This window comes from Asterias rubens, chromosome 12 (genome assembly GCF_902459465.1).
Source record: "Asterias rubens chromosome 12, eAstRub1.3, whole genome shotgun sequence".
Taxonomy (NCBI): Eukaryota; Metazoa; Echinodermata; class Asteroidea; order Forcipulatida; family Asteriidae; genus Asterias; species Asterias rubens.
Window position 1 is genome coordinate 1,299,294 of NC_047073.1, and position 27,527 is coordinate 1,326,820.

The 27,527-nt window shown below is 39.1% G+C and overlaps 2 protein-coding genes across 2 annotated transcripts in view; one reads left to right on the forward strand and one right to left on the reverse strand.

Moving 5' to 3' along the window:
• Positions 1-25,325, reverse strand: part of LOC117297673 (A disintegrin and metalloproteinase with thrombospondin motifs 6-like) — a 47,158-nt gene extending 21,833 nt beyond the window's left edge. Inside the window, exons 1-3 of the mRNA XM_033780821.1 lie at positions 25,108-25,325; positions 7,482-7,615; positions 5,733-5,827 (exon numbers count right to left, since the gene is read on the reverse strand). The gene's annotated coding sequence lies outside the window, so the exon portion shown is untranslated. The remainder of the gene's footprint in view (positions 1-5,732; positions 5,828-7,481; positions 7,616-25,107) is intronic.
• Positions 926-22,672, forward strand: LOC117297553 (trafficking protein particle complex subunit 5-like). Its single transcript, XM_033780649.1, has 7 exons — positions 926-1,022; positions 1,869-1,957; positions 2,630-2,756; positions 3,729-3,786; positions 4,502-4,561; positions 20,046-20,110; positions 21,056-22,672. The coding sequence occupies exons 1-7, from the start codon at positions 954-956 to the stop codon at positions 21,152-21,154; spliced, it is 567 nt and encodes a 188-aa protein (XP_033636540.1). The 5' UTR covers positions 926-953; the 3' UTR covers positions 21,155-22,672.
• Positions 25,326-27,527: the final 2,202 nt, after the last annotated feature.

A 27,527-nucleotide genomic window follows, 5' to 3' on the forward strand; every position in this document is an offset into this window, starting at 1 on the left:
ACACTCATGGCGATAATCAATTCAAACCCATTTAGACCAATTTGACAAAATCACCACCCCGTTGGAAGCCCAATTTGCCTCGCCCAAATGAAACCCGTTTTTCATCGTAGGCCTATAAATAAATCCCTATAGCTTCCAGTGTTACATTATGCTAAATAAATTGCTCAGTGATTGTCCAATAGGCTGGAATAGGAAGGGTTTTATTTCTCAAGGGGGGGAAACTGTCTCTCGTGGAGGTCTGAATATAGCTGCACACAATTGATTAAGAGAGAGTCTATTAGAATGGGCTACAGGGTTTGTGACAAGAATAGAAACGCGAACTCCCTAGAGAAGGCCGATGGATGGGGGTAAAAGAACGAGCCAGAAAGCCGGATTGAAGGCTACCCTCTTTTTAGTGTGTGTGCGTTTTTTGTGTGTGTTTTTTTAAAGTTCAGATATCCTCAATAAGTTTGTGCTTACAACAAAGTGCAACAACAGTGTTACCTTTTAAAGTTAACTGCAATTGCCGCAATTATAAGCTGAAATTGCTACGTTTTAATCTTAGGCCAAGGCTAATGTTTATCCGCTTGTGGTATAAAAACAATATTACGGATAAAAACAACAGATCGGTATGCCTATTAGCCTATATTAGCATTGATCAAGATGAAATATTTTCATTTAACATAGATGTAAAAACATATCTATACAAATAAGACTACGTCAAGTACTGATGTGCTTCATCTAGTTAGCTTATCTTAATGTCTTTATGTCACGTGCCCTGATATAAATTTACACTCCAGAAGCCCTTCTTCACTATACGAAGGATACCGCCCTGTTTAAATGCACAAAGTTTGTTCATAAAACAGCCGTCGATAACTACAAAACCCTCATTGGTACGGTACCCTTGTTATGCAAAAGAACAGTGGAGCTGCACAGCCAACTGACACCAGACTACTTATTATGGGCGAGTAAACATGGCGGAACGAAAGACACAACAGAAGGGAAGTGTGGTAGATCGCCCGCTCAGCAAGGGCAAATCGGAGGTAAGAATGTCTGGAAAAGGATGCCTTAGTGGCTTGGATACTAGGGGTTCTTAGGAATTAGGTTAGTTAATGTTTTTAGTCATGGGAAATGTGTTCGATCAGTAAGATTGGGCGACTGTTTTGATGGGATCGTTCGTCTGTACTGTTTTTGTACACAAAATTAGCATTGCCATTGGCAAATAGAAATACAGTTTTCACGTGAAGCCCGATCTCTTCATTTTGTGTTGATATTATGTGACTAAGTTAACAATTGTGGTAAGTATGCCTCCCTTACAGCTTGGGGTAAGTATTCATTGGAGCTGGCAACATCATAAGTTATTGAGATATAAAGCTGTTTTTTTTTTACTAATTTTGTTTTTTGTCTCTGTTTGTTTACATTTGTTTTTATCTCGGTGTCAAAGCGCATAGATACCTCTAGTCTAATGTGATTGTGATATGGCACTCATAATATGCGCTATACATACAAGAGTGGTTTATTATTATTGTACATTAAAAACAAATTTGCACTCCCACAGTTGCAGTGTGTAAAATGCAGAGAGCCCCGCACAAATGCTTTATATGCAAAAACAAAACACAGGCATGCAAATTCTCAGCACATTTGCTCTTTTTTTCCCTTGGATTTTTTTCTCCATGAAGTCGCAAAAACGCTACCTCCACAAATAATGTATGAACATGATCAGAATTCCAGTTTAAAAATTTTGGTTTAATCAAGACCAAGTTGAATGTTGAACTGGAAGAGACATATGGCTGTTTTTCAACTGACTGAAAAGAAACACAACCAAGTTTTTGAAGGAATATTAATAGACAATGTGAAGAAAATACAAACTTTATCTACATTTTCTTCAGGTGAATATCAGTACATTTGCCTTGCTGTTTTCTGAGATGGTGAGTTACTGCCAGAACAGAGTGGGCTCGGTTCCTGAACTCCAAAGCAAGTAAGTATTTGCAGTGCCGGTAGACTTTGTTGGTCATTGTGGATGACATATTTGATGGGATTAGACTCAGGAACTGGGGCGCTGTACTCCTTTAAAACAAATTAAAACAGCGGTTGTACAATGTATACAATTATTTTTTAGAAGGAGTACAGGGAAAATACAAGTTTTTATCAGACTGAAGGGTTCAATATTTGAATAAAAACACAAGGACGCCAGACTTGTTGTGTCATGCGCTTACAGGCTTGGTGCTAGAATTAGTGGCCTATGGCCTGCGGTCCAGTGTAAATTTGGAGCACTGGTATTTGTACAAATCCATCTGCTCCAAAGTTTCCTATCAAACTCTGTAGTACAATGCTGTGGTTATGAACAAACCAACCATGCTTGGACAACCATCGATTGCAAAGCATTACAAATCTGTTTGTTAGTTTTGTTTGTTCACCCTACACACCAATGAGGTAAGCACTGTATACTGAGTGCTTTTGGAGTCCTGTGCAGAAAAATCTATAGGCTACTCGGATGGGATTCAGACTCTTCAAGAGCAGATGTCTGGATTGCCAGATCACTCAAATAGAAAACTGAAATAATCCAAAGTTTAAGTGAATGTTTATCTCCCATTTTGAGTGTTTCCCATCCTGATTCATAAAGTTTTTATTGTTTTTTTAACCTTTTTAGATTATCTGAAATGGGTCAGCATGTTGGAGTTCGGATTCTGGATCTACTTTTCATCCGAGAGAAAGGTCTGAAGAGAGAAACTAAACTACTCAACATTCTCCTGTTCATTAAGTCCAATGTCTGGAAGGTGTGTACAGCCTGTGCGTAATCTTGTGGCTCTGCTTATCACAGAATTCTTTGCGTACTGCAGGCCCAGAATTTTCATACCTTTCAACTCTTGTGAAATAATGTCAGGCCTGTATGCTTCGTTTTTGAAAGGGCAAGGGCACCAAGACATTTTCCCATTGGTAAAGGGCACCCTATGAGGAAATTGTACATTTCTATTTGAGCATTTCAAGGGCACCAAGGCACTGACTAGGGGTCATGGAGGCAATTGCCTTTTGTTGCCTATGTAAAGTATCAGGCCTGTTTTGTATTATATGAGATAATCAAGGTTAGGTATTAATAACTGTGATGCTTTGAGATTGAGTGCAAAACTGGTGTAAGTGTTGTTGAATTCAAAATAAAAATATCAAACAATCTTAAAATCTAAGACAACTCAAAACAGTGACCATTTTTTTTAAAAAGAAACAACTGTTATTCCAAAATATTGTTCTTGTAAAAATCAACACTTAACTGATTTGTGTTCAGGCCTAGAAATTTACCTGTTTGAAGACAACCACCATTTTCATTTTTCAAAGGGTAACTTCAATGAAAAAGTCTATTGGAAACTTTTGAAGGGGCACCAAGGCCAAGACCAGGGCAATGGAGGTCATGGGCTCCGTGTAATTCAGGCTTGTTACTGTCAAGTTTCATAGTTAGACAAAAATTTGTCTGTTTTTTATCTGATGAGAGTTGTCAATAGTTATACCAAAACCCTTTCAACATCTGAAGAAATGTATCTCTTAACAGTGATTTACTGGACTAATGCTAGTTCAAAACTTCTTGGGACCAGTCAAAAGGCAAAGTTCAAAATACCAAGTCAAAGGTGTCTAGCGGTCTAGGTGTTGAAGAGCATCAATTTGAAAGATGGCATGTAATAAAGCCTGAAGACTAGGCTTAGTCGCTCGCCGCCTTGACACAGACAAAATAACAAATTTTATTTATTTTTTGTTTTTAGGTTCTGTTTGGCAAGGAGGCTGATAAACTGGAACATGCTAATGATGATGAGAGAACTTGTATCCTTTGATGAACTAAACTTGTGTCTGTGACAATTAATTTTTCAATAAGATTTCATATTTTGCTTAAGTTTGTCTCGCATACAACACATCTGCAATTGGTGTATCCCAACATTTGCATACAACAACAAACCTGTGAAAAAGTTGGCTCAATTGGTCATCAAAGTGCAAAAGAAGGGGTATTTCTCACAAAATGTGTTACTATCAACAGCTCTGCGTTGCTTGTTACAATGGAAGGTTTCATGGTCATGAGTAATTACCAAAATTACACCCTGTCATAAATACATTTTTAATTTAAGGTGTCGCAAATCTGGGCTACTAAAGTTCCTGCTGGCAAAAAAAAGTCTTACTAGCCCGACCAGCTACTTTAAAAAGCAAAGCAGAAGTGAAACGCCCAATGATGTTAGACATTTTCTGTACAGTTAACTATAAAGTCGTTATAGACCATGTGACAGCACATATTGACATGAAGAAAGGGGGGCACATCTCGAAACATATGACAAAAAATGTCAAATTTCCCCGTATCAAATCGTATGACGAAACAACGATGACAAAAATGTAAAATTTCCCTGTATTAACAGAAACAGTAGAGTATCTTGCCTGCCAAAAAGGCCCTGAATGTACAAGTTCACTCTTTGTAAACAAAGAATACATATTCTATACTTGTATTATACAAGGTTTAAAGAAGCTTTTTTTCCTGATCATGAATAATCAGATTACATTATAGAGAAGGAATCGCTCGTCAATTATTTTATTTCTGTCCCCAAAGATAAAGGTTAGTGGATTATTTGTAGATTTTTTATCAAAGGGAGAGAGGTTTAAAGTTTTTTTTTTAAACCAATCGCAATAATTCAGGGCGAATGGTTGAGACATATATGCTCTAATTTAGCAAAATTATTTTTTTTATATGAGCAGAATTTTTCAAACCACAACGCAAATTTCTGTAGGAGGAAAAAAAAAAAGATTTTGGAAATAGGGCCTTTATGCTTGCACATTTTTGGGGTCCTTTCAACGAGGTACAACTCCTACACAGGGAGGAATTCTTCCTTAGGAGTTGAAATTATTTCAGGAATTTTTAAGACCAAGTGATGAGGTTGTTCATAGTGTGAAGTAAAACAGTAAAAGCCTTTTGAGCACCAGGGCTGTATATTCTCCAGGGAACTGAGCAAGATTACAGGACTGTTGTAACTTATTGGCTCAATGACCAGGGAACTAATGTAAAGCGCATTGATACATTAATAGTTCTTATTATTATTTATAGTAGTAGTAGTAGTAGTAGTAGTGTGTTGTTTGTGTTGGTACTTAGATACATGGGGCCAATTGCATAGAGCTGCTTAAGCAAAAACTTTGCTTAAGCACAAAAATAGCTCGCTTGTTTTACACATGTTACTGGCCAAAATTTCATGCAATTATTATACATTGCTTGTGACTGGTATTTAGCTGTTGTTTACTTAGCATAACAATTGAGTTGAGTCTTGGCTGGTAATCTGATTTTCAAAGCAAGGATTTTTTTGCTTAAGCAAAATTTTGTGCTTAAGCAGCTCTATGAAATTGGGCCATGGTTAAACAAACAAACAAACAGTTCTTTTAATTTGTAATTCTTCATCATTACAGTGTGGTTATTGTAGTTAATAACAAAGTGAGAACATAAATATTTACTGATACAAGGCCTAGTTTCTTGGCTCTGCTTATCACTGAATTCCGCACTTAGGAACACCGTTCTCCGCTTGCACGGCAACTGCCAAATTTCTGCACTGGCTTGAATGAACCTTGAACCTTGGAATGAACCTTGAAGCAAAAAACTTCTAGTAACGTGAAGTACGCATGTGCACAAGCTGAAATTTCCTGCTAACCCTTGAAAATACGCTTACGGTAAGCAGAACCATGAAATTGAGCCCTTGTCTCACTGAAACAGTTAATCTCCACTTAAAGCACTGTACACATACCATTCCACAATCCTGTTGACAAGAGATGATCCAAGTAAACAATGGTGTCAAGTCATAGTAATCCCATCTCCTAAGCACTGTATCTTCTTACGGACCTGTTGGACAGTCAGATAATTTTGATCACTTTGGTCAGTGTTTCCGTTTCTCAAAAACAAATTATCCGTATGTCCTAAGTACAATATCTCCCCGGAACTGACTGAACACAAATTTAACTGCTTTTTGGTCTGATTATTGTATTGGGTCTGCTGTCATTATTGTATGAAAGTTACTGCCAAGGTTTACACTGAAATGAAAGGATTCTGTGGGCTTTTTTAATAACACAATGTCTTCACTGAATTATAACCCTGTTGTGGATGTAGTGTTAAAGTCTATTGAATTGAAAACGAAGTGCGTTCAATATACAGATCTTGTGCAGTCAACCATGCATGAAGTTTTCTATTATCATCAGCCGACTAAAAAAAAACTTCTTTGGGTGCATGTAGTGCTATAGTAGTTGGGGTGAACAAGGGTACCGTCTCAACATGACTTTTGGCTACAAATCTGTCCTTTTTAGATAATGTGTAAGTTGCTTATAATTAATAGTGACAGACTAAGGCCCAAAAAATAAATATCAGTTGATTGCCCCGCCCGCATCCTGTTTGGGGCCTGCATCCTTTTTTTAAATATTTTCGATTTAAAACAAAATAAAAATAATAATGAATGAATCTAACAGGATGCTCTCGAATATGCGTAACCGTCTGTTTCATAAAACAAAATTAGTGAATGCCTAACAGATACCAGTGAATCTTGTTGGTGTAGCAATTCGACCCTGTTAACTCAGGTTCTTCTAGCAACAAATAGTATAGATATTAAATAGGTTTGCGTTGGGTTCAAACTGAAGAATTTGTGGCCTGTTTGATTTGAAATACTTAGCAGCCATCTTGGGGGAAAAAAAAAAAGGGCCCTCATCCTCCTCTTTGGAAAAATCAGGCGGATCAACTGGTATTGTTTTTTATTTGGCCTAATAGACTATTTGGTTTTTTACCTGAACACTGATATGTGATAAGCACTGTATTTCTCACAAGTCTTGTGTAAAAATACTCACATTCTCATTTTTGGGGATTTGAACCCACAACCCCTGCCAATTCTCAAGCAGATAAATAATATTCTTCATTCCCCGATGCCATTGTTAAACATGTACCTATCGAATGATTTGGGTACTCAATGCTAACATACAGGATTCGAACTAGCTTCTTGTCACTGGGCAAGCTTGGTGGTCGAGTGGTCAAGACATCTGATTTAGAACTTGTGGGTGTTATTGGTTCGAATCCCACTCAAGTAGTAAGCCTGGGAAGCACTGAGTATACGAGTTACAGTTATTGTATAGAGTCAACCCATCATACAGTGGCCAATAATTTCTATTAAATGATACAGACATGACAGAAATCCTTTATATCTTTCATCATAAAAATGTTCCTTTTTATAAATTATTTGGATCAAGCAGCCTTCATTCTTGAAGACTTGGTTTGACTTTAACTTGTCACCCAGTGCTCTGTTGGCCAGTCGTTCTGCTGGAAATTCCCACAAGCTTTTGTTCCCTCCCCAATGGCAAGGATACACCTTATTCTCTTCATCTTACTGGATTCTATCCCCCCACAATACCCCGCCATTATTTGTCTAAAACGCAGGACCAATTAAGCAACCCGGCCAGTGAATGCTCATTGGATTACCAACTTAATTGGCCGGTACCCTGAATAGCCACACACTTACCTGTCTCAACGTTGAATTCATCTCTTTACCTTGGGAGGGGGTAGTGGCCTAGAGATGCCCACCAAAGGACCACCCACTATCTTGTCCTGATGAAAGGTGTTAGCTTTTGTCTTGCATAGAGCTGGGCGAGTCTTCTGTAACGAGCAAAAAAACTTAAGAGGATATTATCAGAGACTTAAGATAGGGGATCTTTACTTACAGAACAAAGTCAGCATGTACTCTGAGATAAACTTTGATTTTGTGGTTTAAAAAAAAGGGGTACATTAATGGTGATTACAAGCACAACAGTTCTGATCTCAAATGAGACAGTTTGTTAGGAGGTATTGATATGAAACCCCAGATTGGGGCCACCCCTGTTTAGGGCAACATAAACAAGTAGAGGTGACAGTCACAACAGCTCCGTTTGGCCTTAGACACCATGAGACCGATTCCAAGTTGGTTGTGGGCTTTCTTTGTCTTCTTGCTTGTGGTTGGTTTGGTTAAGGAGAGCCAAACCAACCATTCATGGCTTATGGAAAGGCTTACAAATCATGTCTTTTAAAATGTTGATGTTACAGGTAGAGTCATTGTTAGGTTATAATTGTCAACCTAATGCTGGTTAGTTGGTAAAAATTATCAAGAAATATGCATATTAGTCACCTAGTAAAGTTTCAGGAAAAAAACTGTCACAATATTTTCATCAAGACCGTAAAATCTACCACGATAGAGAGGTGACAGCGGATACCAACCACATCTCTGGACGCATTGAGGGCAGAATTCTAATTGTGGGGGGGGGGGGGGGCGCCTTATTGCTAAACCTCCAGAATAGAGAATCTGTAAACCTCCAACATCATGTTGTATATTCAAGGGAATATCTACTCTTATTTTTCATGAACTTTTCCTTTTTTGTACAAAATGTAGTCACTCCTGTGTCAGGTTACATAAGTAAGCCGATTTGTGGGAAATCGTGCTTCAAGCATTTCATTTTTTTTAAGATGACCTAAACTTTGCCAGGAGTGTGTCTTTAAAGGCAGTGGACACTATTGGTAATTACTCAAAATAAATATTTGCATAAAATATTACTTGGTAATAACGAGTAATGGGGAGCTGTTGATAGTATAAAACATTGTGAGAAACAGCTCCCTCTGAAGTAACATAGTTTTTGAGAAAGAAGTAATTTTCCACGAATTTGATTTTGAGACCTCAGAATTATATTTTGAGGTCTCGAAATCAAGCATCTGAAAGCATGCAACTTCGTGTGACGAGGTTGTTTTTTCTTTCATTATTATCTCGCAACTTCGACAACCATTTGAGCTCAAATTTTCACAGGTTTGTTATTTTATGCATATGTTGAGATACACCAAGTGAGAAGACTGGTCTTTGACAATTACCAATAGCGTCGTGTCTTTAATAAAATCTCTAGCATTAAAAAATAAGCCTACACTGAGTAATTTTGACCCAAGTCTCTGTTTGAGAACTGGAAACGTGCTTATCCGATGATTCAATCTCAGATGTGGTCTCCAAGTCTCTGTTTGAGAACTGGAAACGTGCTTATCCGATGATTCAATCTCAGATGTGGTCTCCAAATCTCTGGATATTGTCCGCCCTTTGTTTGTCGAGATGATGTGTGGAGGAGCAACACAAATATACAAAATCTCCCCCCTCTTTGCAAAGTAGATCTTGACTCACAGATTGAAAAGGATTACGTAAACAACCATCAGAGGGCCGTCAAGTAAGATATTCATTGTATCTGCCTTCTATTGTGTTAAAGATATCACTTAGTGGTCTTCTGTATTGTGCACGTGTGTGACTGAAGAGCTACTTAACACCCTAGCGATTGCGACAATGTTATCCTTTTCCCCCAATCTCTGTTGTTCTGGGACCTTCCCGTTCCTGTTTGCCGATCCTCTTGGACCTGGGTATAAATTGCAAAATCGCAGACTTCAAAAGACCCATATATTGTTGTTATGTTTGTTTTTGTAAGCGTAAAATAAAAACGAACAAGAGTGCTTTTGTTGGGTGTATTATGAAGCAACCGTGTGAGAAGAAAAAGGGGTGAGGCTCTTCGGAAAGGGAAAGATCTATCTTGTCGTTGCTTGTATTAAGGAGATGAGGTTCACCTGAACGTTGGGAACAGTGCAGCGATTGTTTGTCGGAGAAGCCATACGATGTCTGAGTTGGTGGACAATGCTTCCACAGTTTGCAATTAGAATCAGGAAGACAAAATCCCTTTGTGTGAACTTGCGGGACGCTTTGTGATTGTACTTTCTCCGGCTTTGATCAAGGATGCTATCGGTGCAGGAAGACAAACACCGAGCTGTGTTGGTTTTCTTTGATGAGAAGCCGAACCTTAAAGAGGTAGAGATAAAGTCCTGTTTATCGCGGTGTACATATTCTTTCTTCAAGGAGCCGATCTTTTCAAAAGTCAAACAATGAGTTTGTAAATACTAGACCAAGGGATGGACACCTCCGTCTTGTTGAATGGGGAAAAGAAAGCAAATAAATGACACATTCTTGTTGCCTGACTAGGGTCTTGTATGTTACCAAAAGTCATGACTTGATTGCAATAACACTTTCTTATTACTTAGAACAAGTGCCCCGGACATGAAGGTGTGACATTCTAGGCTCTTGTTGGAGACATCATTTTTGGCTGTATTACATTCACTTATGAAACATTCCTTACACCTTTCCCATGAAGAATATAATGGGGAACTATTTGCCGTCTTATCAAGAATATGGACCCTTTGCACTCAAATTTATAGAAAAAGGATCCAAAACACCAACTGAGTGGTTTATACCAACAAATTCAAAAGACCACAGTCATTTCTTTCAAATTTGTCATTTTTTGTATTCGACTTCCAACTATTTTGTCATGCGTGAAGCTATTTAATCTTGCAAAGAACGCAATAAATCGACAAAGGTGGCCGACAGAAATTTGCCTGACTAGTGTGAAGGACCTATCACACACATTTTCTTTTACCTGAGGCAATCCAGTTTCTACGAAAGGTTTAGAAGTTACATACCAGAAATATATTTGACGTTGTTGTTAATTGTCTGATGGTATGTACAAATGAAAGGAAATGTCTGAGTTTGGTTTAAATCCGGGAAGATTCAAGTTCCTTGTAGCAAAACGTACTTTCTGTTCTCTCAAAAAAATAACTTTTTTGAAGTCCCAAACAGTCCCAAATCCTTCTCTAAATCCCATTGTACTCAAACCTCCCTACTGTCAAGTCGGAGTCAATGTCTTGAGTCTAAAAGGTTGAGTCTGAGTCACTTAAGTTCAACATTATTTTGAAACCTTACCCACAAAACCTACGGTTATACACTGAAATTATAATAATAAATAAAGAAAAATATTGGGCATACTAATTTGTCATCAATTGTTCCAAAAATTAAAAACCCTATATAAAACAAATGTAAACATACCATTTTTTAATAAGTTATTTAGCTCTTTGATCGGTTGCAAAGGGCATTATACGCTTCACAATATTTTACGACTTTTGAAGAAACTTACGTTTGAATAATTAAGGAGAAAGGGAATAGAAAGAGGTCTCAAGGGGGTGGCGAAAATGTTACATAGTCTCTCACCTCACGTTAAAATGATGTAAATTGTCAACATCATCTGCCTTCCCATTTAAAATTTAACTAGTGCAAGTCCCAAGTCAAGTCTGAGTCCAGATTGTTGAGTCATTGACCATCATGACTCGCGTCAGAGTCATCAGAAATGTGACTTGTCAATGTCCGAGTAATAAGTCATGCAAAACTGTTGACGAGACACCATCCCTTGCGTCATTGACAGTTACCCCCAACCTTCTTGTCACTATGGTATGTGATTGCACCCATTGACTGAAGCGACCACCTGTGGAGGTTTTGTCCCAGCCCCAGTCGCTTCTTCTGGGGTGACAATAATTGCTACTAATTACTTAACCAAATGACGTCAATGGTTTTTAATTGTATCCAATAGTAAATAAAAAATAGAGGGGAGGGGGGCAGTTTTAATTGGTTAACGCTGTGGCAGATTTGAATAGAGGGAAGCCGGTGTGCGTTTACTCACTCTTTGAAAGTTTTTATTCCGAGCTGAGACATTATGCAAGGGATGTTACAGTCTGTTCACTGTGTGAAAAGAACCGGCTGGGCAGTTTGAAAATGGGAATAATGGACCAAGGCCTTGGATAAAGGATGTGAAATCATCAAGGACTTGGTCAGGTCTCTCACTGTTATCCAGAAAAAAGTATAATGTGCAACATTCACTGATAAGATAAACGACTGTACTGTATGGGTCAACCTGTGCAGGTTAAAGGCACTGGACACTATTGGTAATTATTCAAAAGAATTGTTAGCATAAAAACTTATTTGGTAACAAGCAATGGAGAGCTGTTGATAGTATAAAACATTGTGAGAAACGGCTCCACTAAAAACAGTTTGAGGTCCCAAAATCAAGCATCTGAAAGCACACAACTTCCTGTGACAAGGGTGGTTTTTCTTTCATGATTATCTCGCAACTTTGGCAACCAATTGAGCTAAAATTTGTACAGGTTTAATGCTAAATATTCATATTTGCCAAGTGCTCATCCGCACAAGCCCTGCTAACCTGTGAAATACGCTTGATATAAGCACCGACCTCCCCACTTCCGTAGGCGCCAATTCTTTGCTTAAATAGGGTTCTTTTTGTTGTATAATCTTCCTGATTACAAGATGCAAAAGTTGGCAGCGCTGTGAAGGATCTCAATACAAAAGTGAATGAGAGTCAGAGAGTTTTGGGGTGGGTCTAGCCTCCAATACCAGTCTCACATTATAAATCTGTGCTTTGCACCTGGGGCAATTGTGTATTTTCAGAATCCTTTGATCACCTGGAAGCACAGACTATCCGACCCCATGCCTCTCATGGGAAAAAAGTTTCATTAGTAAAGTGTAAACAGGTGGTCAAGATATTACATTCATTGTAGATGAGGGTGGGGAGTGCAGGTAGTACCTGAAGGGAATTATACTCATTTATGCCAGCTTTTGTTGAAAGTTTTTGTGTTTGTGTGTTTAGGAGATGGAAACACATAGAGTGGTGTTTCATTAATAACAGGAGGCTGTTTTTGTAGTTTTCTAATAACTCTGGAGGAACAATCTGCTGGTATGGTGGTCTCCTGTAAAGATGCCAGCACCTTTTGTCTCGTCTCGTCTTCTGTGAGGAAATCGCTGAAAGGGATCAAAATAACTATCTTGTGTGGTACAATCCCAGGGGAGGATCAAGACGTCATCCGGTGATTGGTCGACAACATTCGTTTTGCCCGATTCCTTGCCAGTCAATTAGTCAACAGAGGCTTGGTTTAGAAGTGGAAGGAAGCAACGGATGTTTCAAGCAATTGTTCCATCCTCTCTTCCCTTCAGCACTGAGGAGCACGAGGGGTCTATGGATATTGTCTACGAGAGGTGATGCCTAATCATCCAGATGAAGAAAGTTACAAGAAGTTGACTCCATTAGTTTAACAAAAATTGAGTAGTGGGTTGTCACTTGTCAGAAGAATAGCAGTCTCTAACCAATCATGTTTCTGAACGCGAGTTGTTGGAGTCCAGCAAAGAACCATCCCTGTCTTAGAGGACTGTATCCCCCCCCCCCCCCCCCCCGTCTCATTTTCAAAAGAGCTCCTCTCATCCGGCGAAACCGCAATTCAAACCACTTCAAAAAGTCACCATGACAGGTGGAGGGTCCACTCAGGGGGACGGATAATTTCCGGATCTTTGTCACCACTTTCTCCCCGACGTTATTATCTATCCGGCAATCTTTTTATTCGCTGCTGATCTTTGTAATCACATCTCAACCTCTGTAGTGTATTCTTGTTTGTGTTCACTCCAAAAGCTGACCACTGCTTCCTCTCCATTGATGGCTGGTTCTCAATCATCCATGACAGGACCACCCAAAAGTTGTTTTCTCTTTTAAATCAGCATCCCTGGTTTTCTCTTGGTCGACCCATCTGTATCATGATGCGGCCATCTTGTTTGTTTCCCCACACATAGAAATCATTACAACCAAACTGAGGCTGGAAGGGGAGAGCAGTCTGGCCCCTTTTTGGTCAAATGGAATCAGTAGTTATGATATGCATGAATTGGAAGCAAGACATTGACAAATGTTACAGGTTTGTTGCACATATCTGTCCTTACTCTATGATCTTAGTAGCTAGATCAAGATGCTTGACAACATTATTATCCTTTCTCATCAGGCATACTTCAACAATTCTTAAAAACTTTCCCAACTCCCTGGGGAGCATACAAACACAACCTGCTTTGAAGTTGAAACAAGTACTGCCTCAGCCCTCTCAGTTTCCCATTTATACACCTGGGTTTAGAGAAGCAATTATGGGCAAGCGCCTAGCTAAAGGATATAAGTGTCATGACTGGGAATCGAACCTACACTGCAATGATTCAGTTCAGAGCTTAAGTCTGATGCACTAGACCACTCGGCCAGGACACGCCACAGAAAGCGCAGCACATACTTTTCTTCCATGTTTATTTTTAACCGTACTTCCATGTTTTGTGTATGTTTGCTGAGCACCGAACGTTTTTTGCCGAGATCAGCAGCAAGAGGTTACAACCCCCTCAAATACTGTGTGAAATGTGCGTGCGTTCTGCTTTGATGTAAACCGGTTACATAGAATGAGTAACATTCACTCAGCTTTGAAGATTTGTAAAGATCAGTAATTGTGGGGTGATATTTCCCAGTCCCTGTGGTTCCATTGTCTGGCGTCACTATGCGATATGATGCTGTTTTTGTAATCATAAATGCACACCTGTATACATGTAGGAAAGTTCAAGAGCAATATAGTCAAAATACATTTCATTGGAATTTCGGGGAATTTTGAAACACCAAGTACGCTGTGTTTTCTTATTAGGGTTGGCCCTTAATTTTGTCAATGACTTGCCAACAGGTCCAGTTAGCTTGTCCTTTCACTAGTACATCAGCCTTCTAAACTTGTTTTATGCGGTATTAGATATGGATGCTTAGAACATATCAACCATAGGACTAATTGTAATATCCAATATATTTTGATATTTTAAAGTCACACTTCCAGGGGTTATGATCGAGCAAGGCATGCTGGGAAAAAATGGCGTGGCGAGATCAATCACCCCGGGAATGAGGTTGTCGCTTCATGCACTTAGGGATTAGTCAGGATCTAGAGATATGTTTTAAAAACATTTTCTGGACTACAGACAGTGTCAAAACTATTTACTTCTTAGTCAAAAAATGATTGTATTATTTAAAAAGGAATTCTGCAGTTGAAATGCCAAGAGCACGGTACTTTCACTTAGAATTAGCCAGGATCCAGAGATAGGTCTGTAATATGTTTTTGAATAGACCAAATTGAATAACCCCTTCGTTGCTATGAAAGTGGCCACATTGTAGGGTAGGCTGTATACGAGTTTAAACGCGTACATCAATGAAGCATGAGCACGCAGCGTTCCCGGTTTGATTTCTATGGCACACGCACTCATACCCAGTTGTGTTTGACCATTACGTTAGAGGACACCTATTGTTCTTTCTGTTGTTCCTGTATTGAAGCAATCCCTTTTGGTTTTTTACACAAACGACTAGCGAGGACCCATGGAAAAAAAAAAAAAAATGAGGAACTATTGTCCCTATTGAAAAATGTCCTCGGAGGACAGGCCACAAAAACACCACGGACACACATACACTCACTGACACCATGTTGTGGGCAGGTACATGTATTTGAATGGTAACGTTATTTAATATGCTCTATACAGCGTCCAAATAGTTCACTTCCAAGACTTACATGTATGTCAATGACAGCTAGAACGGGATTCCGTAATGAAAAACAGGGTGTTCACAGGATACACACACCCACACTTTTCTGGTGAAGAGTTTGGCTGTGAATGATTGATTGTATGAAGAAGAAAACAACTTTTGTGTTCAATAACCCCAAAGTTGTTTCCCCACTGTTTCTATCCCAAACAGTTGATGAATTGTTGCTACAACATTCATGACTAAGGACTTGCTTCCAAGAAAAAAAATTGCACAAAACTGAAACCGTGACTATATAAATGTTAAGCTCCCTTTTATTAAATATTAGCAGTTGTCAGTAACGTTCAACACCATGGAGAGTGGTTTAAAAAATCTCTGATCTTTGAACTTTGTACAAAATTTTTGTACATAAAGTTAAAGAAGGAATGCAACAAAAATAAAACAAAGTTAGTAAATATAATAAGCAGAATGGTCTTAAAGAGCTTTCTGTTTTTTGTAAATCTCTTGTTTTCCAGAAACAAGTAACCAGCCAAAATGCCATTAAGTTTACATTGTTGTGACTGGTGCTCCGCTAGTATTATTTTGCTGGCCAAAGATATTTTCTGAGAAGTGGTTTCTGCTTAACAACTCTGGGCCTATTGCTTGTTATTTTCTGTAAAATACTTTCAAATTTATCACCATCAACCATTAGGTATTTAACTTGAATCGACCGCATCTCACCAACAATGATAGTTGAGTAGCTCACACCATTCGTCATCTTAAAAAATTTGTTTTCTCAGGATGGGAAGTTTCTTTGCAAACGGACGAGCAATGCTCATTGTCTGTTTCCCTTTTCTCTATTTTTCTCTACTTTCACCGGTGACAGGCCAGAATACATCTAACATGAATGCTGAATTATCACAATTTGAGACAACAATACTGGTTACTTAACTGGTCCCCCTTCTTTGCACTCCCCATGCTTGCCATAAGGGCGTGAGTCGTGAAATGACAACAAAAATACGCCACAGGCAAGGAGCTGCGATGCTTTGTGTTGGCCTTTGTCGGCAACCAGATCATGGTAGGTAGTGTTGTGGCACATTCTGACCCCGTTGTCTCCAGACAAGTGGGGAGAAAAATCCCAGCAACCTTGGTGAGGTGACTGTACCAGATGAAGGGACAATATTTGAATCGGCATTCAGGGAGGATTAGCCGCTTTTCAGGAAGATGACAGCCTTTACCCACTTGACCTTATCTTCGTTTCTTTTCAGTTACAAAATCTCTCGGATGTTTGAGTTAATTAATCCAGGATGAGGTTTTAAAGAATCCAATCAGTGAACATTTTAAAGGAATAACTCAATTATTGGTAATTGGTAAAGTTAAATGATTGGGAGGGGGAGTAGGTAATAATACACGCACTATGCTAGCTGTTGACTGAGTATTTACTTGCCATCTTTTGTTTGTTCTCCTCAGTTTTTCAGAAATCTTTCATCAATGGTCACAACTCTCTGTCCCTCTTACCCAAAACAGAGATCCTTTAAAATCCAAACCCAACCCAACAGAACAGCCACATCTGGATATACTCTCAAGGCTCTAGTTAGAGCCAAGCAAGAAGAGAAGATGATGCAGAAATTTAAGTTTTAGATGTTGGAAGAAAACCCATAGGAGAATGATTCCAGGGAAAACCGAAGCAGTCAAGTAGGGACTGAATACCCAATCCACATAGTACCCTGGATGAGATTCGAACCAGGCCCAAGAGGTGGAAGGCACACCACTACACCAACCTAATGCAGCATATCTAGTTTCTAAAATTCAGTAGGCCTACACCATGTAAAAATATCTACGTCAAAACTCAAAACAGTCTGACAAGTCTCATCTCAGTATAGCTTCTGGTCGCCACTAAAAGGGTTTCGCCGAAAGAAAAAAAGGCCGTGCTCACTGACACTCTGGTATTGTCAACAGGAACAATCTGTTCCATCATGTAACAAAGCCCCAGGTTTACCATCGGGGGGACAATAAAAGACCCATTTGTCCATCCAGTTTTTTCCTTTAATAACAAAAAGTTTGCCTGGGTGTCCCTGCTGGGATGAGGGGCCTACTCAGAGCAGAGAGAAGAAAAAAAGTTCCCTTTATTTCCCTTTACTCCTGGGGTTCTTTGTGGTTTGCTTTTGTGTTGTGGATTGGTGGATTGGTGGATAGTGACTGAAGTCAGACAGCCATGCATATTGTTTGGGTCGGGGGCTTTTTAGCCTCGCAAAGGTAGTTTTAGTGAAAAGGCTGAGGGGACGGGGTATGACTCGGACGAACGTATACACAATGTCTTACAGTACGTCACTGAAATTTTGATATTTGATGGGTTTAAAAGATTTATTGATGCGTAGGTGTGGACTCATTGTGGAGGAGGGGTGGAAATGGCTTGGCATAATCACAACATGTACACACAGGTCTTTGTGCACCAATACCATAGTGCATTAGCGAGATTTAAGTTTCTGAAAATATTAGTCTAGATTACAAATATTAAGTTTCACTGTGTATGCAACATAGCGTATGTGCATGTTGATTTGTTGTGTGAATATTTCACCGTTTAAAGATAAAATCTTGTATGCTCTTTACATATTCAATTGTTCCTGGTTTGATTGGCAGCATGTTGCACCGCACCACCCTGTGGTGCTATGTAAAAGGAGTAGGTCTCATAATTCAAAGGTAGTCCCACATAGCTTGCAGGTAAATACTGAATGTTAAATTTAAAGCGCTTTGAGCGTAACTGAGTGACGGAATGCGTGCTGCATGAGAAGCCACTATTATTGCTATTATTACATGTAAAGAACTATCGATCCAAATTTGCAAATTCTTCTTCATGTTTGTCAAACCCTTCATTTCTACTATTGTTAAAGGGCACTGCAATCAGAGGGAACATTAAAATTGTTACCGCACCACAACAATAGTAAAATAACAGTAATATAATAAATAAATAGTTTTTCGGGGAGCGCTATATTTACAGGCGTCTCAAATGTACTTATTTTCATAAATTTAAAGACAGGTTTATGAAGATTATGAGATCAGTTTAGGTAGCACTTTACAATCAATGGCTTACAATGTGCTGCAGTGCAGAAGGTGGTGAGAACCTCTTGGCACTGGTACCCCAAGAAGGTCAGTAGACCAGGAAATCTTAATTTCTCGGGACATCCACATCTGATTACGCTTGAACAAATATTATGGAACGACTGTGCGCTGAAAGGCACTGGTGAATGATAAATACATCCGTGTTGTTAATGAACTGGAACATGTGGGTGAGGACTGGGGCTAGACTGGGAAACATTTCAAGCCTAGAATTTATCTATTTGACAACGGCCAAATTTAATGGCTCTGTAAACTGAAAAATCAGCGCTTACAGTAGTATGAAAATTTTATGCTTAATGTAGCAGACTTCGCAGGAAAGGAAAAAAATGCTGTAACTGATCAAGAGGTCGGGCAAGTAGTGCAGCACCAAAATCAGATTCCAACAATTGTGGTGGTGGGTTATTACTGTGATGTTAGCGTCCAGGATACACATTGGATATGTTTACTCTCTGCCTAACACTTACACAGATTTTCATTCTTCTACATTGGTCATAAAATAATTGGTCATGTTTTATCCAGCAGCTAACAAGCTTTCCAATACTACCCAAACCCTTGGGATTTAAAGAATGACACTAAAAATGTCTTAAGTTTAAAAAAGTACACACATTCCAACATGTGGTTGTCCTAGACTTTTGACTTTTTGAGGGTCATATCTGCTACATGTAATAACATTATGTCAAGGAACAATCATTCTTGGGGCATAGGTTAAACCATGTGCTTAGTCACACGATTTTCAGACGCAAAGAATTTTGGGGCGTTTATTTGTGGTTGAATACTTGGAATTAAGGTAGTCTGGCTACCTGTACTCCATCCCACACAAATTGACTTGCCACTGAAATTAGGACAATCAATCAAATTGGACAATTGTTTCGAGTTTTTTAATGTTTTATTGAGGGCACAATCAGCCACAGTCAATGAACTTACAGTGACAGATACCTTCAGCAATCACCTTTTATTCTTTTATTTTACAATATGAAAGTAGATTTTTGGTTTGGCCGTACCATCATAACTCAGAGTGCAACTGTTTGGGTGTTGAGTTACTATCAGGTGTTGGGTTATGTTAGAGTGAGGAGGGATACCTGTAAATCATTTAAGGGAGTTAGGGCCTAAAAGGGAAAGTACATCATTGGTATAAAACTATTAATAAAATCAATTTGTTTTTATTGCAGAGTCTACAAATAATGCTACAATAATAATAGGCATTCTGAAACATTGTGTCAAGGTGCCTCACACATTACTTCCACTGTTCATTTGGGCCAATTAGCAGTCCTGAAACCATCTCAACTGTATACTATGGAGTATGCAACACCAGAAGCCATTATGGCACACATCTGACTAATTATTCATTCATGCCAACAAGTTCTATCCATTTTACACCTGGGTGGTGAGAAGCAATGTGTTGTATTAACTAATAAGTAGTCTGGAGAAAGCACAGTGCTTGAACTCAACACAACACAACACTTCTTTATTCATCAGCCTTTTGTATTTGTTTACATTCTTTCAACACTTATCAACATGGCACCTGTATCCCAGCCGTTGCATGAGGGCACTATTACAGTTTTCATGAACACAACACAATTACAACGTAGTATCTTGCCAGAGAACAGAAGTGTCATGACCAGGATTCAAATATTCTGATGTCTCTCCCAGGACTCTAGTTTGATGCTCGAGCCACATGAAATAAGGTTTGTTAATTTTCTCAACTTAATCCCCTTTTTTCTCTCTTCATTCTTCCTATACAGGTAGTTTGAATTGTGCAGCATTCACAGCAGGCATTGTAGAATCAATACTATCAGGTTGCAACTTTGTAAGTAATCGTTTCTCTTCAAACTTCAAATTTAGAATTTTCATTCAAATCTAAGGAGTGTTGAAAAAAGTAGTAACAGGCAGGCTTTGAAATAACCCACAGCCAATGCCCTGTACAAATTTATATTCTCCTTATAGAGGTGCCCCTTTTATGATACCTAAGCCTATATTCGTATGGACTGTGAAAGGGGTAACCCTGTTTCAGGGCAGGTGGCAACGGCCTCTGGACAAAATAATAGTAGTCCGCACCTTGACGGGGCGTTGTGTGTCAGGCGACTTGCATAAAAAAAAAGATTAAAAAAAAGAGGGAAAGTGATATGCCCCTTCAGAGTGATTTTCAAGGCCGAAACTGTTTTTTTCTTAGGTGTGCAATTTTCTTTTAACATCGAAAGTCTTCAGAGAGGGGTTGGGATTTTTAAGGTCGATTACCCTGGACAGTTTAGTGCGGGGGACGGATAATTTTAGCTGTAATTGAAACATGGAAGTCACCAAGTGATTTGGTAGAGCTTTCCTGTTGATTGGGCAAACCAATAGACAGGTGTTGTCTGAAGCAGCTCACCACAAACACGTTCACTCCCTGAATCAAGGAATTGGCCAATTTACCAAGAGAATTCTGCATTCTCATTTTGGCTGTCTTACTGTGGCCATGTTGGTCATGTTACCATAGTATAATACTAGTAATGCATGCTGTACAAACAGCTACCCAACCGTTTAGCAGTGCCCGTCCCTAGAGACTCTGTCCCCCATATGGGAAATTAACATGGGATGGAGGAGGCAGATTCAAGAGGGCGCTATCAGAAGAAGTTTGTACACACTCCGCTGTTTAAAGGGGGGGGGAGGAGACAAAATCGTCAATGATAAAGACCACTTGTTCTGCGAAAAACAGAGTTTAAGGTTGAGATTGGTTGATGATTTTAAAATGATTTTTTTTCTTCTTTTTTTGCAGCCGGCCAAGGTCACGGCTCATTGGCACAAGGGTACCACCTTCATGATTAAGTTTGAGGATTCCGTCCTAGCCAGAGATAAGGCATTGGATCAACGGTAGCCAAATACAGTCATTGCATGATCTTAGTCTTAGTCTATTAAAACTATAACCCCTTTGAAACATTCACTTGGAATGGATCCTTCCTCACTCTAACAAAACCCAACACAATATGGTTACTCAACACCAAAGCTTGGATTAGAGTGGTATACTGAATTCAATGTAAAACATTCAGTTTACTATAAAAAATGCTTTTGGGTTTTGATGGGTTTTGGGGTGGTTAAGGTTAAGTTCTTGGTACAACAAAATCCAACGAAACATGCTGTTGGATCTTGATGAGTTGGGTGGTTAGGGTTCGGTCCTCAGTCCAACAAAATCAAACAAGCTTGCCTTTGGATTTTGAACAGGATGTTGATGGGCTGGGATTGTGTGGTTAAGGTTTGGTCCAACAAAATCAAACAAAACTTGCTGTTGGATCTTGATGAGTTGGGTGGTTAGGGTTCGGTCCTCAGTCCAACAAAATCAAACAAGCTTGCCCTTGGATTTTGAACAGAATCAAACAAACATACTGTTGGATTTTGATGGCTTGGGTGGTTGGGGTTCAGTGACAGTTGTCGGTCCAACAGAATTAAGTAAACATGCTGTTGGATTTGGATAGGTTGGCTTGGGGTGGGTGGTATAGGGTTCAATCGTCAGTTCCCAAAAAAATCACATAAAAAATGTTGTTGGATTTTGATGGATTGGTATTGTAAAGGTTCAAGTGGGCAATAGTTAAATAGTATCTTCACATTCTATGTGGTGAACCAACAGTCTCTGGTATACAGTGTTGGTGAAGAACACTTGCACATAGTTTTCTACACCTAGATGTAAGCATTGATTTTGTAGTTAAAAAACAACGCACAGGTACCCCTGTGAAACATACTCATTTAGGGTTTACCTTTCCACTTAGATACAAGTAGTGATTCCAAAATTACAGTAAGCATGAAGTTAAGGCTCTGATGAGAACTTTTTGAAATCGCAAACACAAAGATTATTTGATGTACAATCTGGAAAAGGTAACCATTTAGAATGGATAAATATTGTCTTTATGTCGTTTGTGAAAAAAAGCTTGAGTTTTATTATTATTTCAGCACCAATGTTCAATAAAATCGAAATCAGAAAGATTATTTTGTGTACAATCTGGAAAAAAGCCCTACCATTTAGAATGGATAATATATTGTCTTTATGAATTTTGTGAGAAAAGTTCATAAAGGAAGTGATAAGGAAGTGATAGTTTGATAATCCCATGCTGGAAGCAGAGATGTCATGTGTGGCTCAGGCTGGAAAGAAGCAGAGTCATTACTTGTAAATGTCTGGTCCTGAGCTAAGTCATCAATGATACACAGAAACGCTGGAAACTTGTTTATTGTATTCTTGTGAAGTAAAGTTGTTTTCGTAAAATGATACAGACATGGTATTAGGTATTGATAAACTTCAAGAGAATTTGTTTGTTATATGTAAAGACTGGACACTTTAAATTGTTATTTGTTAATGTTGTTATTGAGAAACTATTAAAGATTTGTAAGGCATAAGAAGAAGAAATAATTGTGGTCTTAAATGTTTTTGTTAAAGGCAGTGGACACTATTGGTAATTGCTCACAATAATTATCATCATAAAACCTCTCTTGATTACTAGTAATGGGGAGAGGTTGATAGTATAAAACATTGTGAGAAACAGCTCCCTCTAAAGTGACGTAGTTTTCGAGAAATCGGTAATTTTCAACGAATTTGATTTCGAGACCAGGTCTCGAAATCAAGCATCAGAAAGCACACAAATTCGTGTGACGAAGGGTGTTTTTTCTTTCATTATTATCTCGCAACTTCGACGACCGATTGAGCTCAAATTTTCACAGGTTTGTTATTTTACGCATATGTTGGGATACACCAACTGTGAAGGCTAGTCTTTGACAATTACCAATAGTGTCCACTGTCTTTAAGGTGTGCATGGATCAAAGAAAATATAGTAATTTATCCTGTCATGTTTTTGCACCATTGATTTATATGCTTCACTTAAGGGTGACATTTTAAGGAAACTTGAATTAGCATGGGAAATGGATTGATATATTTCCAGATTCACTTGCTGTCTGACTTTGAAAAACATTACCAAAAATAATCACGATGTGTTAACTTTATGTCCGCTTGTCTGGAGAGGGGTGGGGGGAATCGGCAGTTTCATGGTACATTTTCTTTATGGTAATTCTGAGGGAAAAAAAACACTTTAAATCTATACAGGTATGTGAGTAAGTGTCCATGAAAGAAGAGGAAAAGAGAAAACCGGGCAAGAAAAAAGAGGAAAAGATAATATTCCTATACTTTTGTACACAGAAAGTGAAAAAAGAAGAAGAGAAAATCAGCTTAAAGGAGGAAATTGCATATGCCTATTGAAGCAGGGCTTGAAGTTGGGTAAAAAGTCCTATTCTTTTAAAGTGCTTCACAAATCCAACCACTTGACTAATAATATCAAGTTCTTATATAGCGCATTTCACAATCACTGTATCAATGCACTTTGTATTAGTGCCTTGGTCATAGGGCCATGATATCATTCTCTGTAAAGTTTCTCAGCTCCCTGGGGGGTTTACAGCCCGAGCTGCCTATAAGGCGCTTGTGGCTTTTTCATACACAATATCAACCTCTACCCTCGCAAGTACCTATTTACCCTTGGGTAAAGAGCAGCAATTATAGTAAAGTATCTTGCTCAAAGACACAAGTGTCACGACCGTGATTCGAACCCACACTTCGGTGACTGAGGTATATTTTGAGGCCACTACTTTGAGGAACTCCAGAGCCTCAACTTTCTCAACAAAGAAAGACACAACCTGTTGCTCAAAAGTACAAAATCCATAGAAATTGTTATGAAGCAACTGTCAGTGTCAACACAGTTTCACTAAACTATTATTTTGACACACACGAAGAGAAGTTTTATCTTATTTGTCTTGAATATTTCAATACTCAACAGAAATAATGTAAACAAACTATCAGACTCCTTAAATTAAGGATAAAAGGTAGGTATTATAGGACTTTTCCAGTAGTAATTTTACTGGCCCGTTGTTAACATCACTTGCCTCGGCTGGCGTGACCCAGTGCACAAGTTCTGTGAACTTATAATCTATTTATGTTCATTGGAAATTTATGTTTTTTATTCTTAGTTGTCAACAACTGCAGATTGGAGATTTGGTCTAAAATAACTATTTAATTTATTAAAGATTGTTGTTAAAAATACTACGTAAATAATTGTGAAAGTTACTGCAATCACTTACGTGTGTAGGTTAAAAATTATATAAAAATGTTACTGCTGCACAACGATTTAATGTTTTCCGAATGTCGACACATGGGGGCGCTGCTCATTATTTACGGTGGATTTTTTCTTTGCCGTGGGATATATTTACAGGAATTGTCGAGTGTCGAGTACGATATTAAAGAGCTTCTAGTTTAACCACTTTACAATTTAAGAAATACAAGCCCATGTGCTGCCATGGAATCATACCATTGAATTTGTTTTCAATTCGAATAAAATAATGCAGACAAGTTGTTCTGAATCTGAATTAGTCGGAAAAGCACCCCAATGAAATCATCACATCACAACAATTTGTGAACTTGTTCCTAATTTTAGTCCGAAAATGTGACAAGATTCACAACCAAGGCTACGACTTGTAAAGAATGAAGAAAACATTTAATTTTATTAGGAGAAAGAAAACCTAAAAGAGGGTAGGCATACGGACTGAAAATCCAACTCGCTTGCAAGGCTCTGGTCCGGGTATCGAACCGGGGTCCGCAGAGCTGTGAACGGCTGTGAACCAACTGACTGGTCTGGTGAGACAACCTGACTGTCTTTTTTGCCCCCGGTGCACATTTTTGTCAGACGTTCATTTCTCTTCAATACAAGTTCAATATTAGTAATTGGTGTTCCTGGGCTGGCCTCAGATATTGAGGCAAAGTATACAGGTTTATGCAAAAAGCAAAAAGGCAAATTTACTCACTTATAGCTCGCCTTGCGTGACGCAATATACTCCAGTGACCATATCACGGTGACTCCGGCCAGTGTCCGAGTTAGACGTCTTTTGGCTATGTATGGTGTCTGTTGTTGGCGTGGAACGCGATGTCTGTTTGGATGTGTTGCAGACACGCTTAGCTCCAATTTTGCACGCTAACTTCAATTACCACAAGAGCTGTAGACATTGTTAAACTTATACAAATATCAAACAACCCGCGGTGCACCACTGTGTCATGTGCTCGACTATTAAACGTGGTTCGTTGTGAACCGCACGAGAGTTTACGTCCATTCAAAAAACCCGGCACCGAACAATGTGAATTCGTATAGCCTACTCTTTGTGGATAGCTGGCAAGTTTCCAAAATGTTGTAAACCTTTGTGGAATGTTGTTCGAAACTTCTACACTTTGGGGGTAAGCCAATGATAATACGGAAATTGTGAATTTTCACAAAGGGTTTTGGTCCGGGCATGTACCATCGTGAATGAAATTGAATATGGTAATGTTTAAAGATTTAGAAATGGTTAAATACTCGAGTACAAAGCATGTCCGGTTGGGTTTTTAAGCTCAGTTACGATGTCTGGATCGAAAACCACTCTGCCAAGTTTTTAAGAAATTACGGTACAGACATGTTTTGTATATGCCAGTCCTCAAACAGCAAGTGTCTTACCAAGGAGATGTGTACAAATATTGTACAGAAATTTAAAATAAATCACAAAATCTTACTAATAACAGTTGACACTACGAGTAGGCCTTCGACCGGTTTGAGCGAAATGCTGATAATGTTACACATGTACGACAATATAATGGTAAGCAGACACCGAAATGAGTTATGAATTCCCTAAAAGTTTGTTTGGATGATGGATCAACCTGTTGTTGGTGAGGATGCGTTTGGTAGCAACAGTTGGTGGGGTGCGGTGGGGTGGAGTTGGGTGGGTGTGATAGGTCACTACACATTCGAACCAAGACCTATAACAAAAGAGGACAATAGGGTCCACGGTTCGGGAAAGGTCCACAGTTGGAAAACGTGTAAAAAACAAATGGAAGCTTTTGCAATAGAGAGACAATTGGAGGTCCACGGTTGCAGGCATACACAAGCTTGTGTGTGTGTGTGTGAGTATGTATACACTTTCAAAGCAGGAACTTTATAACAAAAGAGGAATAGGGTCCACGGTTTGGGAAAGGTCCACCGTTTGAAAACGTGTACAAAACCAACGGGAGCTGTTGCAAAAAGGTTAGCGTATAAGATAGAAGAGGCAGCAAGGTTGCATTTACTGCACATTAATATGTGTGGGTGGGATGGGGTCGGAGTTGGGTTGGGGGGGGGGGAGGGTGGACGCCCCAAACGCTTGTCACCCCCACCCCCAAATTAGATCAACAAATTGCATACAATAAAGTTCGATACATCAAAAGCCCAGCTCAACTAAAAAAGCATCCTACCCTTGAAAAAATCACATCACAACAACTTGTTTTTAATTTTAGCCCCAGTGTGACAAGATTCACCTGTGACCTTGACCACACTAACAGTAACAAGGCTACGACTTGTAAAGAATAAAGAAAACATTTAGTTTTTATTAGGAGAAGAAAAACTTAAAAGAGGGTAGGCCTACGGACTGAAAATCCAACTCGCATGCAAAGGCTCTGGTCCGGGTATCGAACCGGGGTCCGCCGAGCTGTGAACGGCTGTGCACACCTGTCTTTTTTGCCCCCGGTGCAAATTTTTGTCAGAGTTCAGACGTTCATTTCTCTTCAATACAAGCTCAATATCAGTAATTGGTGTTCCTGTGCTGGCCTCAAATAATGAGGCAAAGTATAAAGTTCTATGCACAAAACAAAAAGGCAAATTTACTCACTTATAACTCGCCTTGCGTGAGACAGTACTCCAGTGACCATCACGGTGACCCCGGCCAGTGTCCGAGTTAGACGTCTTTTGGTTATGGTGTCTGTTGGCGTGGAACGCGATGTCATGTTTGGATGTGTTTTAAACACGCTAGCTCAAATTGTGCGCTAACTTCAAGTTTATTTAATGCGCAACCTCCTGATGAACACTCCATTTAGATCATTCCAGTATAGACTCTCTGGGGGAGTACCACGAGAGCTGTAGACATTGTTAAACTTATAAAAATATCAAACAACACGCGGTGCACCGCTGTGTCATGTGCTCGACTAACGCGGTTTGTTGTGACCCGCACGTGAGTTTACGTCCATTCAAAAAACCCGACACCGAACAATGTGAATTCGTATAGCCTACTCTGTGCGATAGCTGCATTAGCTGGCAAGTTTCCAAAATGTTGTAAGTTTCCAAACGCTTGTCACCCCACCCCAATTTAGATCAACAAATTGCATACAATAAAGTTCGATACATCAAAAGCCCAGCTCAACTAAAACATGCATTTCGCCCCCGACTGTA

What these genes read in the sequence shown, in the direction of transcription:
- LOC117297553 (XM_033780649.1), top strand. Translation starts at nt 954, where the DNA reads ATGGCGGAACGAAAGACACAACAGAAGGGAAGTGTGGTAGATCGCCCG. An exon ending in TCAGCAAGGGCAAATCGGAG is followed by an intron (nt 1,023 to 1,868) that starts GTAAGAATGTCT and finishes CATTTTCTTCAG; the next exon opens with GTGAATATCAGTACATTTGC. An exon ending in TACTATCAGGTTGCAACTTT is followed by an intron (nt 20,111 to 21,055) that starts GTAAGTAATCGT and finishes CTTTTTTTGCAG; the next exon opens with CCGGCCAAGGTCACGGCTCA.